Source organism: Martes martes (genome assembly GCF_963455335.1).
Source record: "Martes martes genome assembly, chromosome: X".
Lineage (NCBI taxonomy): Eukaryota > Metazoa > Chordata > Mammalia > Carnivora > Mustelidae > Martes > Martes martes.
Genome location: NC_137897.1, coordinates 18006892 through 18022784, shown reverse-complemented (window position 1 = coordinate 18022784; position 15893 = coordinate 18006892). Strand labels below are relative to the sequence as shown.

General features: G+C 42.4%; 1 protein-coding gene across 1 annotated transcript in view; it reads right to left on the bottom strand.

Annotated features, from left to right (window-relative positions):
- Window positions 1–10574: 10574 nt before the first annotated feature.
- PTCHD1 (patched domain containing 1) overlaps window positions 10575–15893 on the bottom strand; it is a gene marked incomplete at both ends in the record, with an annotated part of 51624 nt that continues 46305 nt past the window's right edge. The window contains one exon of the mRNA XM_080795639.1: window positions 10575–12229. Coding sequence (XP_080651765.1) covers window positions 10575–12229 — 1655 coding nt within the window. The remainder of the gene's footprint in view (window positions 12230–15893) is intronic.

The window sequence follows — 15893 nt, the reverse complement described above, 5'->3', positions numbered from 1 at the left end:
TTTTTCTGACCTGGGATTTTTTATCTACACTACAGATTGGCTTCTGAAAAAGGAAGTCAGTCTGGCCTTTCTTCCACTGCTGGCATTTCTTCCATTTGTGGAAAAGTTACCACTGATGAGAGAGTGTCCCCACAGAAATTCTCCTTTGGACGCTTACATGGGCGCACACACACACAGACACAGACACATGTGTGCACACACCAAACTATATACAGGTTTTTTTTTTTCTCTCTCTCTCTCTCTGTATGTGTGTGTGTGAGTGAGAGAGGGAGAGAGAGAGAGAGAGATCTGATTTCAGTTTCCATGGAAATGGGCTAAATAAGGATTTTAACAGACAGGAGTATAAGTGCAACTTCTTTGCTATTCCCAGCTCAGAACTATTGAGATAAAATTTGAAATCATTTCAATCCTTTACATTAGGAAGTCAATAGTATAATTTGGTACCTGTGACATGTAATTTTGGATTCAAACTTTGTCATAGTGATAAACATGCATCCATTTAGTTAGCCCTGTGAAATAAACTAAAAAATGAAAACCCACTTGCTACTCCCGCCAACAATTGATTTGACACCCTGTTCATATATACTGCTTGTTACCCCGTCTCAGGCTTTTCTCATCCCTCTATGCACCAGTGTTGACGTACAACTATTACATACAGCATTTCCTCTCTCCTCAACCCCAAATGCCTGTAGAAGACCAGAATGCTACAGAAGGGAAAGGCTGAACATATTTTCTTAGGCTTCTACTGACATCCTTTAAGCTCAGGCATGTAGGTATATAGGGTGCTTCCTGCTATGAGTTTTGTGTCCTGTTTATGATCATATATTAAACTAAGACCAGGAAATGGACTTTTCTTTCTCTAGAGACAGAGGTGTAACATTGTGACCTTTAAGCCAGTATGTAAAGTTGTATAAAAAGACATCTGCTGGCTAAACAAACCAAAAAAACAAAACTTTATCTCCTTTATCTGAAAGACATTAAGTTACATAAACTTTTTGACTGTTCATTTGAAAAAAAATGATAAAACAAGAAAGAACACATACTAGTTGCTATTAAAGAGTATTGAAATAATCGGGATCTAAAAAAGAAAGAAAAGGAAAAAAGCAAAAATGAAAATATTCCCCTGGCTCATTGCCATTTCACTCTTTGGTGTGTGTCTATCAGAGAATTAGAAACACGTATGAAAAAGTGAAAGTAATAAATATGAAATCTTCTTTACACTTGGAATTGGAGATCAAGATTAGAAACAGGATGCTTCATTGGCAGACGGGAGTTTAATATGAAAGGACAGTCAACTAAGAACTCCAATGATTTGTCATGAGCCATTTTCAAGGTTTAATATGCTAAGTAGCTTAAGGGCTTTGGCAGTCTATACTTTCCATGTGTAAGCCTGAAATATTGCCCTCTGGTGAAAGCTGGTCAGATGGAGAGGAGCTGTGGGATTGCCAATCATCAGTGGGACAGTTTTCCCTGCTGATTTTGTTTTTGTGTAGCTGTGGGATGATGTAAATACATATTTTAGGCGTCAGAGAGACTCAAGTGGTACAAAATACAGGATATCATTTTTTTTCCTGGAAGCACTGGTCACTTGTTATATTGACTTTCCTTAAACATCTTCAGAATATCTTGACTTTAAGTAAAAAGTATAGTTTATTAATGTTCCTTATTAGACAAGTGTTTTAACTCTTTGTGGGAAATTTTTCTAGGCAAGTTTTCAATTGATTCCACCCAAGCAGATGTGCCTGTCATGGATCAAAGGTGGTGTGACCCATGTTTTGTCAAGGTGGGGATGCCACTGTGCTATTTTTCCCAATAGGTTTTGATGCTTATCTCTCTCAAAACTGACCAACCTGAACTGATTATGTACTCTAGGATTTGGATATTCTTTCTTAGTTTAAAAACAGGTTACTAGGGGGCACCTAGGTGACTCAGTTGGTTAAGCTGCTGCCTTCAGCTCAGGTCATGGTCTCAGAGTCCTGGGATAGAGCCCAGCATTGGGATCCCTGCTCAGTGGGGAGTCTGCTTCTCCCTGTGCCCCTCACCCTACTCTTGTATTCTCTCTCATTCTCTGTCTTAAATAAATAAAATCTTTTAAAAAACAGGTTATTACTTCCCAAATCACCTACTTGCCCTATGTGAAGAAACACAACTAGAAAACTGGGAAACATAACATAATGCTGGGGGATTGCTTTTGGAGAAAAAGATCAGATTACCAAATGCTGTATTAGTGATTAATCTGACTGACAAGATGTGATCTTATGACTAATTGCCATGGATACAACTTAAAAATTCATTGTGATTTAGCTCAAAACTGTACAAAATAATATGCAGTTTCAGGTACTACTTTCATCAGTGATGACAATAAGAGAAGGACCACATTTTGCTACTTAAACTATTTTATATCTAAGGTGAGGATCTTTTCTAACATCACTAGATATTTGATAGGGCCTCACTTCCTTTTTGTCACTCACTAAAATTGGACTAAAGGAAATTTAACTGTTATGACTATGTCATTGTTAATAATTATTGGGAGGGGATATCTTTGATGTTAATAAAGTTAAATGCATTGGGTACCTAGACATACTTTTTACAGTTTTGAAACATTTGCACATTCAGAGAAGTGAGAGAGATTTGACCAAGGAGCTATTAAACCAAAGCTGTAACTTTCCTTGTTTGGGCCTGGCATTCAGTAATTCTGCTCCCAGGCTCTAAGCTGGAGTGTGAATACACAAGCAGGAGTGGGTGGTTGAACATGGGATCATAGACAATAGAAATAGAACCTGAATGTGTCCTTACCAAGTTACTAAAGAGAAATTATGGGCTGTGAATGCAAAAGAAAATGTGGAGTCCTTTGACTTTATTCAAAAAGTACAGATTCAGGCTCCATATTTTTATCTTACAGAGGTTCCTTTTTTTTTTTTAAAGATTTTATTTATTTATTTGACAGAGATCACAAGTAGGCAGAGAGGCAGGCAGAGAGAGAGGGAGAAGCAGGCTCCCTGGTGAGCAGAGAGCCCGATGTGGGGCTCGATCCCAGGACCCTGGGATCATGACCTGAGCCAAAGGCAGAGGCTTTAACCCACTGAGCCATCCAGGCGCCCCATCTTACAGAGATTCCTAAACAACTCCATGATTTGCAGCTTATATTCTCAGTCCTTCTGCACAAATTTGATCTGTTTCATCTTCCCAATCACTACTTTTTTCCTTCTACATTCTGTCTAAATTTTAGGAACTCTGCTAGGGTTCTGCTCCCCAACTCTTATTAATGTCCACTTCCCAAGTGTGTGCATGTGTGCACTGTAAGTGTCTGGTCTTGGATAGTTTTGTTACTTTGGTGACTTTTCTCCCAAACTGATGTTTCCTACTACCAGGTTTCCCTGGATGGCACCTTCTTTCCTTGAAGTGGATGAAAGGTACTGGCTTTCCTATCAAACTAATGGTAGGGATAAATGGAAAATTCCTAGTCCTTCTTAAATTTGGGAATTGCTAAGATGGGGTGACCACCTGGTATGTCCTTCCTCTTTCCTCCCGAGTCCTTTTCCCCTTGTCTTGATCACAAAGAAAAATTTTAGATAAATTTCCACAATTCCAGACGTTGGGAGTGATCTCTTGGTTTTGGGTCTCTGCTGTTCTCACCTATGACTTAGGGAATTCCATCAGCAGTTTCCTGCTATAGAAGTGTTAGCAATTTGTAAATTCTAAGAAACATTCACTTCCCTGGTTTTCTTTTTTTAAGTGTACTGTATAGCTGGTCTCAAACATACTCATGTACAGGAAACAACTAGAATGGGAAGATAATTTTTTTATGGTTTCCTGCAGATAGCTGAAGACCTTGGCTTGCCAAGCCCCACAGAACCACAGGGCTGGGGCTGCTAAAGTATTTTAATGTACCTTAAGATGTGTCAGGTATGTTGTAAAAGGCAGTGTACATGCATTATGTGTGTGCATGGATGTATATGTGTTTGTGTTGTACATGTGTTATGGGTGTGTTGAGTGAACACACACAGTGTGTGTGTGTGTGCGTGTGTGCGCGCGTGTGTGTGTACGAAGCAGACCCAACAGGTGATTACCAGTTTAGTGTAGTCATCCATGGTCCTAGGAGGCATCATGGGATCTGACTTGGTGATTCTGGACAGGATGCAAAGTCAATTTTGGCAGGATGTTAAAGAATAAAGATCTGAAATTCCGAGTTAAACATGTTGAGGGCTCACCCTGGAAATTAAGTACATTGTTTTGCCAAAGAGAATCATGGTTTCCCAATGATGAACTGGGATGGGAAATGGAAATGGGCTGAGTCTTTGCCATTTTGTAGAAAGTAAACAAAGTGCTTTAGATATCTCAATGAATAAAATCTTCTAACTTCACATCAGATGCTACAAAGTGGAATGAATATTCTTCCATCTCCCTAGAAGGCTTCCCTTGTCATGGCTGGGCAGTGTGTCATATAAATGGACTGTTTGGCTGTCTTCTTTGTGCTTCAGGGAAGACCAAGTGGTGATTCCCCAAGCAATGCCAATAGGACAACCCAGGTATGTTCCATTGTGCCCAAAGTTATACCAGAGAAAGCACAACCAACAGGTACAAATAGAGTCATTTCTTTTCCAGCTTCCTCCATCAATGTACACTATATCTAGCTTATGGCTAGGAGTCAAGAAAACTGGGCTTCTATTTGCCTGTGTCCAAGACACACCTGTCCTTAAATGTAACCATATGTCCATGGCCATGATTTCCTATTTGCCTGCTACAGATATCGTGATGAATGAGACATATGCTCTCCCTGTTTGTTGGTGAGGCAGCTGCTCCAAGTGTGTGCATGCATGCCTCACGTAGACATCTCAAAATTGCCTGGGAGCAGCCCTTCTAAGTATGTGGTATATTGCTGCCCCACAGCTGGTACCTATATAACTTGGAAGTAGGTTCTTCTGACCCTGGTTCATTGACAGGACCTACTTTCATATGTTGGCTTCGTTGGATGCCCCCTCTGTATATGTATGTGTGTGGGCTGTGTTTACTGTAATTTTGAGGCTACATATACTTTGTTGCAATAGTGAGAATGTAGTAGCAACCTGGTATTCTTTCTGTCAAGAAGAGCACAGGCAGAGGGGTCCTTTCCCCAGTTCTTCCCTGGAGAGTATGTTTAGCTGCTGCTGGAACATAAATATGCAAAATAAATAAACAGATGAATGAATGAAGAATAAATGAATGAAAGTAGGCACTTGGATGGGCATGAAGGTACCAATATTAGGAAGCAGTTTTGGCTTCTTGGAGAAAAAGTGGTTGAGGAACTCTTGATTGCCCATTAGCCAAAATGAGGACACCAGAATCACACTCCCATTGAGGTCTTTATTAATTTAGGACAGTGGTTCTTCACCCTTTTTGGGTCACGGACATCTTTTAGAATCTGATGACAACTATGAACTCTCCTTTTAAGAAAATGCACATATTAAACATATACACACATTTTTGCATATAATTTAATTTTAGGGAGTTCAGAGTCCTGCCCTCCCACCAACTCATTCATGGCCCCCAGGTTAAGACCCCCATAATTTAGATACATAGAATTTGGCAGTAAAGTGGCAGAATGGAAAAAGGACTGAGGCTAGGAGACTTGAATTATAGTCCTGTATCTGCTTCTAACTAGCTCTGTGCATGTCATTTCACTTCTCTGGGTTTCAGTTTTCTCAGGTGAAAAATGAGGGAGTAAGTGTAATTCTAACCAAAGATTCAACTGGTGTCAACATTCTGGAGGGAGAAGAGGCTGGCACATTCCACAGGAACAGCATTCCTTCCACCAACGTTCCTCTGTGGGCTGCCTCCTTGGTATACATTGCTTTCATTGTACTTTGAGAAGAAGCCTTCTTTCCCTACCCAGTAAGCTCTTCTGATTGCTTGTGATGCTAATTTTAATCTAACTTGAAAATCTGCACAGAGGCCATAGCTCTCTGGTTGCCTCACTTCCTCTTCCTTGCATGGTACCCTTGTAGATAGCGAAGAGGACTTCAAACAGATCACCTGGGCAGAAGGGAGGCAGGGGAGAGGCAAGACTGGGGAAGACATCCTGACACCGCCTATTCAGGTGAACGGATTCTAGCTCATTCACTTTCCTATTTGCTTGCTCGTGGACTGGCAGGAAACAGAAATCAACAGTTGTAACCACCACGGGGAGGAACTCTGCCATGTGCTGGCTGCAGCCATCCTCAGGTCTTTGCCAGAGAATCCACTAGTACTAATTTAATATTTTCCTCCATGTCACAGCTTTACCATGCTTTTCAAAAGTGGGAACTTTTTCTTCAGATACCTGGTGCTTTTTGTGTAGAACAAACTTAAAAGCAAATTACCCAGCAGGAGTGTTCAAATATCTTCAATCAAGTCAGGCATAGTAATTAAATAGCAAGTGGCCTTCCCTCCCGACTCTCATCCCCAAGTGCCTATATCCCATTTTTTTTAAGGATTACAATCCAACTCCAACATCCAGAGCTTGTGCCCTCTTGACAGTTGCCCCACCGAATGATGATCCAGCCAAATTTTGAATGTCCTGAAATGACCGGGAGAACTAATTGCATCTTCATATAGCCCTAATTCTGTGCCCAAATCTGCAAAAATTTACTTCTCTGAGCTTCACATCATGGGCCCTAGTGCTGCTGTGTGGGATAGAGAAATTATAAATAGTGTCTTGAGTTTCTTCTCTATACCAGCCCTTGCCATGAGCACTTTCTGAACATCATCTCCCTTGACCCTCACAGTAAATCAAATGTAGACTCTCTGAGGGTAGGTTTACTTTATCTGTTCACTGCTCTATCCCCAGTCTCTAGAATAGTATCTGGGTGGTATTAGGCACTCAGTATGTATCTGCTGAATTTAGAGACAGTTCCTGTTACTATCCCCATTTTACAGATGAGAAAACAGATTCACAGAGTTCAAACACTATTACAAGCTGCAGGGCTGCTTTAATAGGATCCAAAGGAAGAAAGCCATTATGAGGAGGATACCATTTGTCTTCAGATGTGCCTCTGCCACACCCCCAGTGTGGCTGTCCAACCCACCTGTTCTTGAGATAGACACAGCCACGCTCCACTGCTGGGGCTAGAGGAGAGTGGTGCTGGGGTCCCGGAGTGCCACTTAGAACAATTGGGTGGTGGTTAGTTAAAATAACAGGGTTATTAAGGGCCTCATTTAGAGCAGCATTTTGCATAAATAGCCATAGCCATGGAGGATGGCATCTGATTATCTCTCTTCTGAGTGAAGGTTGAGGGGGTGAAAATGGTAGGAAAGATGGGAGCAAAATAAGGAAACACAAACAAACACTACAAACCAAACCAAAGCAGAACAAAACCCAAAACTCCAAAGCCAAACCAAACCAAAACTTAGGAGCTGGAACAATAAAGAGGGAGTTTCATGAGGGTTTGTCTTATTTTTTTCTGTGGAGAAAATGGCCTTCTTTTAGCACACGGAGCCCTCGTGGTACTTGTTGGACCATTGGTATGGGGCTAAACAATAATGCTGTGTTTCAGTATCATTTTTCTTTGTTGCAAACCCCAAGCTTCCTGTAAATTTACATATTCTGCAGAGCTCTATTCAATGAAATATCACCCTGACCCTGACTTTCCTTTTCTTCGTTATGACTGGTCAAGAACGCCCAAGTATCACAGTTTTTTAGTTGACCAGGCGAAATGTTTTTGATGAATGGAATATTTTTTCTTTGGTAAACAAACACCAACTCAAAACCAACCAATAAGTTTCTTTGGTAAAGTGAACATTAATGTCTTGGTTGGAATTAATTGAAACTAAAACTTTTGCAAGTGTTTGCTAGGCTTGTTCCTTCCCTCTTTATAGCAATTGAAAAAAAAAAAACTTCATGAAGTAAAGATAAAGACTTAAATTTTATGGGGATGTGATTTGGAGTTGCTTCTCAAGTGTCTTCTCCATGGTGGGGCTAATCCAATGCTGTCAGAGCAGTAATCATTAATGCGTAAATAATAATAATAATTAACGAGTAAATAATAATGATCTAACAATAAACAATAAATCTTGGCATGCAGAGTCCCCTAGTAAAAAAAAAATTCATTCCACAGTCAGAATTCCATAAGCCTTGATTTCAAGTGCTGAAAAGGGAAGTTGACAACATTGAAAATGCCTTTCGTCTAAAAATACAATATTCCAAGGTATACAGAGACTCAGTCAAGTTGGGAAACTACTATCTGTCATAAAACAAAGTTCCACAGCAAGTCATTCTGGTTGATCAAATTGAATGATTAAATTCTCAACAAAATCCATTTAATTGGTGTGTGTGTTGTATCAGTGTTTGTGGAGTTGCTTTAACCCGAGGTGCTCCACATGGCCGACACTAAATCAATGGCTGATTTAGAACACACTGCTCAGAAAATGATTTAGCAACATATGATTTAAGAATAAAACCAATCCCCTCTTCGGCTGTATTTTATAAATAATAGCCTAGTTGCAGGCCCCTTGAAGAGAGAATTGATCGCAGATCTATTATGCGAACTTGCCCTTTTTCGAGGACTGTACTTGTCCTCAGATTAAAGCTCATTATCTTCTAGTTGAGTGCATAACACGTTGGTATGATCGCTTAGTGTGTCTGCAGGAGAGACTGAACAAATGTGTAACGCACTAGCTACGTATTGAGAACTGAGTGAACGACAGTACAGGAAATAGAAAGCACAGGTTTGCACTTGGTGCATTTACACTGGAATCATTTGGGCATTTTTGCTGTTTGGAAAGACAATGGCAAACCAAAATCCCAAACATTACCCAGACATTAAAAAAAAAATCTGCCATGTGGCCAATAAAGTCCTATGTTCTTTTCCTTGGAAATGTACTTTGAAGGGAGTAATAGCCCTCTTAAGGGAAAATCTTAAAGTGGCTTGCCCTGTCTTAGGCATGCTAAAATGATGGAAACCCTCTAGTGGTGTGACCCTGGCTGAGTCGCTTTACTCTCCTAGGTCTCAGTTTCCTCCTGTGTGGAGGATGGGGAAGTTGCACAGTACAGAGAGCAAAGGTGCTTTTGGGAAACGCTTCCCACTATAGATGTCTAAATAAGCTACATCTCTAAAAGGGAAAAATACTGTAGACATTTGCCTCAAATGTGACCAGGAAATAGCGTCATTTTTATAGACATAAAGAAATGCAGAGGTCTGGGGCAACATACACAGCCTCTTCCAGTCAAAGTTGTTTCTGTTTAGAGCCTGTAAATACTGCGACCAACAGTATAAACATCTAGGCTCGTTAATGTACAGAAGGGCCGTGCAGTGCATTAGACGGGCACCAGCAAAGGTGTGGGGGGACGGGGTGGGGGGGCACCAGGAAGATGAAAGTGCAGCCAGCTTAGCAGAAAGGTTTGACCACCATCACTGATAAACGTGTATTGGTGATTACATCTTCCAGTCATTTCCATCTGTCTCCCCTTCAGTCCTTCATCTCCCTGCCTACACTTCTATGAAGCTTCTCAGTTTCAGGACTTAGCACTCACCAAAGAACTTCCTTTTCTCCTCTGTGTCTGTGAGCAGCCATGTCTCATGGCGAGGGCAGACTGGCCCTGCCACTTGAAATGTTACGGCAGATGACCATTTCAGTGTTCATTTCTCCTTCCTCAGCTATGCACAGGCAGATGTTGCTTCTGGGCAGCCACACAAACACTGCATGTAGGGTCAGACCACAAACAGCTGTACCAGTTGGCCATATTTTTTGTTAAAATGGAGACACTGCCTCTGGGTTCAAGTAGACACCTGCTTTTCCTTCATCCTGCCAGGTATTTGGGTTTGGCTCTGCAGCTTTGGGTACCCGGAGCCTCCTGCCAAGAGCTGTAACTAATAAAGCAGATCCATTTGGTGACAAGCAACAAGATATTCCAAAATAGAATCGCTCCAACTCTGCAGTACTGGAGCTGTCATTGGTTTAAAGGTGTATTCACCAAATCATACACATGGTCAAAGTATGCTGATGGGGGCTATGATTTCTTCATTCTGCACAACAAAACTGCCTCACCTGGGCGAATTTGGGAATCACTCAATTTCATTCCATGGGTGATGGCCACTCTACCATGGGTCACTTCCAAGGTTGTGGCTTGCTTTTGCTGGCTAGAACTTTTGAAAGAATCTCCTTGGGGTGCTGGGGAGCTAGATGAGACAGCTAAGACCTCAAACCACAGACTCTGCCCGGAGCTACTGCTCTGCAGAAGTTCTGGAAGCTTTACTGTTTGAACAATGCTTAAAGCTATTTCTGCTTTGGCAGCTGACCTTTCAATCAGTAGGTTTTTGTCACAATACCAGCAACATCTGCAGTGTGAATAAAATAGGATTCTGCTTGCTAATAAGCTTTCTTCTATTTGATCTTAGTTTAAGAGATGTGTCTGTGTGTGTCTGTGTGTGTAAATTCTTTCTGGTAGCAGTCCTTTTGTTTAAAAGACTGAAAATATGCAATGCCCATTTCCCCCCTTGTCCTTTACTTTGGCAATGTCTGTTTCTTAAAAAAGAAAGAACAACTTTGAATTTGTTTCATTAACATAATCTCTTTGCTCTCGATAAGACCTAGGGTGAAAATATAACAAGCAGACTCTATCACACTGTTGTAATTTGGTCAACCACTCGGGTACTGTCAATATCCACCATTTCCACACATTCGATTTCCTCCCGGTTTTCAGGATTTTTCTTCTCTTTCCTTTTTTTCTTAGAGGGTGGCAGGAAAGTCAGTATCACAGGTAAAATGGCAAAGCAGTGAAAGAAGGTGACAAATGCTATTAAAAACAAGCACCTGAACAGTGTACAGGTCAGATTTGAAGGCACAGCTGCGAGAGGAATCAGACCAACGATATAGCAGAGGTAGCTCTGTAAAATCGCTACCCCGTGCACTTCCAGGGCATTCTTTACCCATTTAGTTCTTGTGAAATCCTTGCCCAGAACAAAGGTGGATAACAGTGGAGCACAATTGTCAATTGTGTAGTTAATTCCATAAATTAAGCATAGCACAGAAATGCAGTCCAGTTCTACTTTCCATAAGGTCATGAAACCTATAACTCCAAACTCCACGGACACAACCGTTAGAGTGAGCCAGACATTAATCAGAGAATCTGCCACCAGGAATGCCGAGAAGAAGAGCAGGAACAAAGCACTGATGCAGGAGTTGTGCAGGGGGGCTCCCAGAGAGGAGGCATATCGATCCATATACACGAAGGACGGGTTGAAGACAATGAACTTCACCTTAGAGGTGACAGAAAGTCTCCTGAGGGTCTCCAGGAGATCATAGAGTTCTTCTCTGTTAGTTTCCATGGTCTTGGCCACCAGAAACATTCTGGAGGCCACTACATCAACCTCATCATTGTACTTTTTAGAGAAGATGATGTCCTCTTGAAAATGGGAAAATTGGGGAGCTTTCAGGAAGGAATTCCTCAACATGTCTGTGAAGTTTTTCTTAGGCAAACCAGTGGACACATTGAGTTTCCGAAGGTAATTTAAATAGCTCTCAAACCAGGATATCCGCACGAACCCCTTGGTGTATTCTAGCACATCTTCTTGGACACTAGTGTTCCAGTATTCTATGGACTCGTATATGTAAAACCCAATCACCGGACTGTAGTTACTAAAGTACTTTTGCTGGGCAGTAGTGTACTCAATGGTTTGCGTCGCAGTTGCTACGATGTTACTAAGGTCTGACCCTTCACTGACCTGCAGATAGCCCATTAAGGCAAAGGAAATATAAATAAGGTAAAAGAGAACTACAAAAGGCTTGACATAGGTGTTGGTTATCCAGTCACAGTAATAGCGTTTGAGGAAACATACCAATAGGTGACTCTCGTAAGTGTTCGCTTCCTCGCCGTCGGTTGTGTCCTCACTGAATCTGGCTGTCAGGAGAAACCTGTACCATGCCGGCTTCTCCTGCAATGCCTCGGGCTTTGGGACTTTCCTACAGAAGATACTATGCTGGTAATTGTTTTCTATGTAGCCAGTGAATACCAGGCTGGAACCATAAAACGAGAGTACATAGAGGTAGTTGAAGAAGATTGCAATACAGGAATTGCAGCAGAAAATCCTGGCTGCCTCAATGTTCGTGAAAGGGCTGGCCCCTATGCCGAAGGTGACCAGGTACATGGCAGTGGTGAGAGAAAAGGAGAGCATGGAGTCTGCATAGACTGCTGCAGTTCTCTCTTTAACATGTTGGTCTTCTCTAGTTTTCCTCCAGGAGGATAACATTTCAAAAGTCCCATACAATCCATGACCTGAGGGGGCAGAAAAAGACCAGATCAAAAAGTTGTAAAGACTAACCTCTTTCAAGAGAGGAACCGACTTGGTCACGGGCAACTACCGGGTCAAGGGGAATACAACCAGCCTTGGTGGTGACAGATTGTGAATGCCAAGAATTTCTCCCATGGAAGAGAGCCCTATATTTTAGTGAATCCTAAATGTTAATGGCAAGTGAAAGAGAAGGTCAAGGAGCTAAGATCTCCATTGCTCCCTTCTGGCTCAAGAATGTGGGCTAGACTTTTGCCTATGGAAAGCCGAGTAGACTGGCATCTGTCTCTTGGGGATTATATACAGCGAGAGGTTAGGGCTGTTGGGGCTGCTTGCACAGTTTTTGTTTTCCTTGCTTGGTGGAACACTCCAGAGAAAGTTTCTGGCCACTCATCAGTTGGCTTGGCATCCCCATAAGTCTGGCTGGAGGTCAGCACAGAGGAAGGCTGTGGGCAGAGGGTTCTGAGTTAATGTCTCATCATCTCATCTATGTTTGGCCAAATGGAGGGCGTTAGGAAGAGAAACAGGCACTGTATTTAATTTGAGTCTCGACAGGAACCTAAATCACAGCCTCTTCCCCCCCCCCCCCCAAGTATCAGTCCAGGGAACAATAAATCTGAGACACAGAGGGAAGCACAGTAAGTAGCACTGAGTTTGAGTGAATAGGAAAGATAGAAGCTGCAACACGATTCACATGAGCTCTCCCTGCCACTGATAAAAATTAATTTCCGCTTATAGGTGTATAGCTTGTGTTTTGTCTTCAGGGACCTGTTTGACCAATTTTGCTTGTTCGTAGATGACGTATCAAGTGGGGGCTGACCCTGCTGGCTTCTCTGCACTATTTGGCAATGGCCTCTGAGGAAGAGACCCAGATCAATAACCTTTTCCTTAACTACTTAGTGCCTTGGCCTCCTTGGTTAGTGCTCCAGAAGCACGGGAATAGCAGAGGTATGGGAAGTGCCCATGTTTTGATTCCATTCTCCTGCTTGAGGCTGGATCTAGCTTGCCTTCCCCCACCTCTCCTGGTTGGAGGTAGACACTCTCCCGATGGTTCTCCCTGGGTTTCCAGGCCCTCACGACACTGAAAAGCCACCGGAAGTGACCTGTTGTAGCTTTCAGTCACCCCTATCTTGGCACTAGGATCAGCAGATCTAATTTTCTGCTTCTATGCCTTGGCATATTCAGTCCCATTATTGAGGAGAATAAAATCTTTACCCGCTGGCACAATAGTTTTGTTTTTAAAGAGGAATTAAAAATCTCTGGCCAAGCGTAATGCTGAGTGAAGTGAGTCACTGTTATCTTGTGTGTTCAGTAACTGGGTGAACACCTTCCCTCATGCCCAGGCTGGTATTTACATCCTTATTGTGAAGTCTTGTTCGCTCTCACACCCGAATGCCCATTTTGTAGTCATGATACAGGCCTGTTTTCTCAGAAGGATTTGGCATTTATCTGAATTTATTAGGCATCGTTTTGCAGCCACTTTGAGAGGGCAGGTTGGGACTGTCAACCCGATAACTAGCACTGTGGCCCCCCTAAATTGGAGGCACCTGAACTCCCCAGACATGCAGCCAAAAGTGCACTCATTGACTGGCATCCTGTTAATTATGTTTTAGAAAGTCAACGTCTAGTCTCAGAAGGGAAGACTCTTTATTAAGTCTGTTTCCACATTGTTCTCAGGAAGGACTGACTGACCTTTGTTCCAGGACAATGAGAGTAAAAAGAGGATTAATCCCTCCAAGGCATCTGCACCCTGGGCAGGCAATACTGACCATTTCATCTGCGGCCACGTAGACTAAGTTCTCTTGGACTTAAAACACACTTTAAAGTTTCACTGAAAATGGCAAGTGGAGTGGTTTTTTTTTTTTTAAACAGTGTTTACATGCTAGAAACAAGAAAAATGTTTTAAAACAGGGCTTTAGTACTGAGTCATTAAATATGTTAAGAATATAAGAATGCATATAGCAGAATTAGAATTAGTCATATAGTAGAATTTAAATTAAATCTAAGTCAATGTGATGTTTTATGACATTATCTGATTCCGACTCTTGTTGAAAAATGCCCTAAGAATCCCATTTCTTACAATGTTGTTGAGTAGTCTTAGAGGCTAAGTGAGGAAAGGAATTGGAATTAACAAAGCTATTACGTGAAGAGTGAGGCTCGAGGGTCCAGAATGAAAATAATCAGACTCAAGGAAAGTTGGAAATAGACTGTGAGCTTGTCTCCTGAGTTCTGTTGCTGCATTTTAAACGCCTTGTCCTTCTACTGTTTGATCATTTTTATTGAGTCCTGACTCTCTTTGCATATGATGTTGTTTCTCGGGGCAGCTCCAGAGAGAATTTTCCTTTTATTCTTAGGGGCTTTTTGGAAACTATACTTTTCCTTCTTTCCTCTCGCTACAGGGGTATGCATGTAGACACTCGCAGAGGCAAGAAGAGGAGGCCCCAAGAAAGAATCTGTTCCACTTGATCACTCAGAATTTGTTGCTAGTTATTCTTGTTCTTGCCTCTAAAGGCCCCCACCATCCTTCCTGATAGGCCAGATTCTTGTTTCTCAAGCCATACCTTTCTGGCAGATGCTTACACCCTAAATTCCAAATTGGAAGTGTGCAGTGTCTTTGAAGAGCTCTTTGGATTTCAGGGACAATTGTGGACACCATAACTGGGCCTCCTTCCTGAAATTCAGTCAGTCAAGAGGAGGATGAGTGCCCGCATAGCTGGAGGTGCCCCCCCAAGGATTACCAGCCTGGAGCACCTCGCTGTGCCTAGACCTGATTCACAGCAGGTAATTATGTTGAAGAGGTCAGTCTGTGACCCTAAAGGAAAGCTGAATGATGGGGTATCTGTTTCCTGGCCTGGACTCAAGGGGAGTCATATTCTAGGAGTCCTAGGACATGAGGAATACCCTGCCTGCTCCCGCAACCCCCCAGAATGCCTACTCTGCCCATAATTATGGCCAAATTCCCTTTGGTTTTGGCTTTTGAGGGTGTTCTTACAAATGCAGACCCCTCCGGGACAGTGTACTGTGTACTGAAGCAGCTTTCCTTCAGTCTTGGGGGGGGGTGTGGGGAGGCAGGAAAGAGGAAATTAGAGGTAGGTGGATTTCACAGAGACTAAATCCTTGGCAGTTTTTCCTCCAGCCAGCCCTGGCCTTATCTTTTGTAGCCCATTTCAGAAATGGGCCGGTGAAATCAAGGAAAGGCAGGGAAGAAAGGTTTTGGTAGGTTCCTTTCCTGTTCACTTTCCTCTCTCAGCAGGTGCCTCCCTTCTTTAGTGTCACCATCATCCATCACCCTCTTAGCTTTGGGGCTGGGGTCCAGCAAGCAGGACTCTGAGGCCAGATTGCACAGATGTAGGCAAACAGATACTGCATGTGGACTGAAGATACTTTTCAGAGGTTTGGCTGTCATTTCCCCTATTTTTAAAAGGTGCCTTAAAAGCAAAAATATTGCTGTCTTCTTAGCACTGTAGTTTTTACATTTTTCCCTATGAAGTCCGAACTCTGTAAGCCTCTCTATCAAATCTGACCAAGGGGTGTATGTCATTGGTGCAAAGCATCATTCTAGCAAGGGACCATTATCCATCTCCTGCGTTGCAAGCCTGTTCACGAGCACCCCCTCGTAGAAGCACTCACGTAGGGAGCTACCCAAACCTG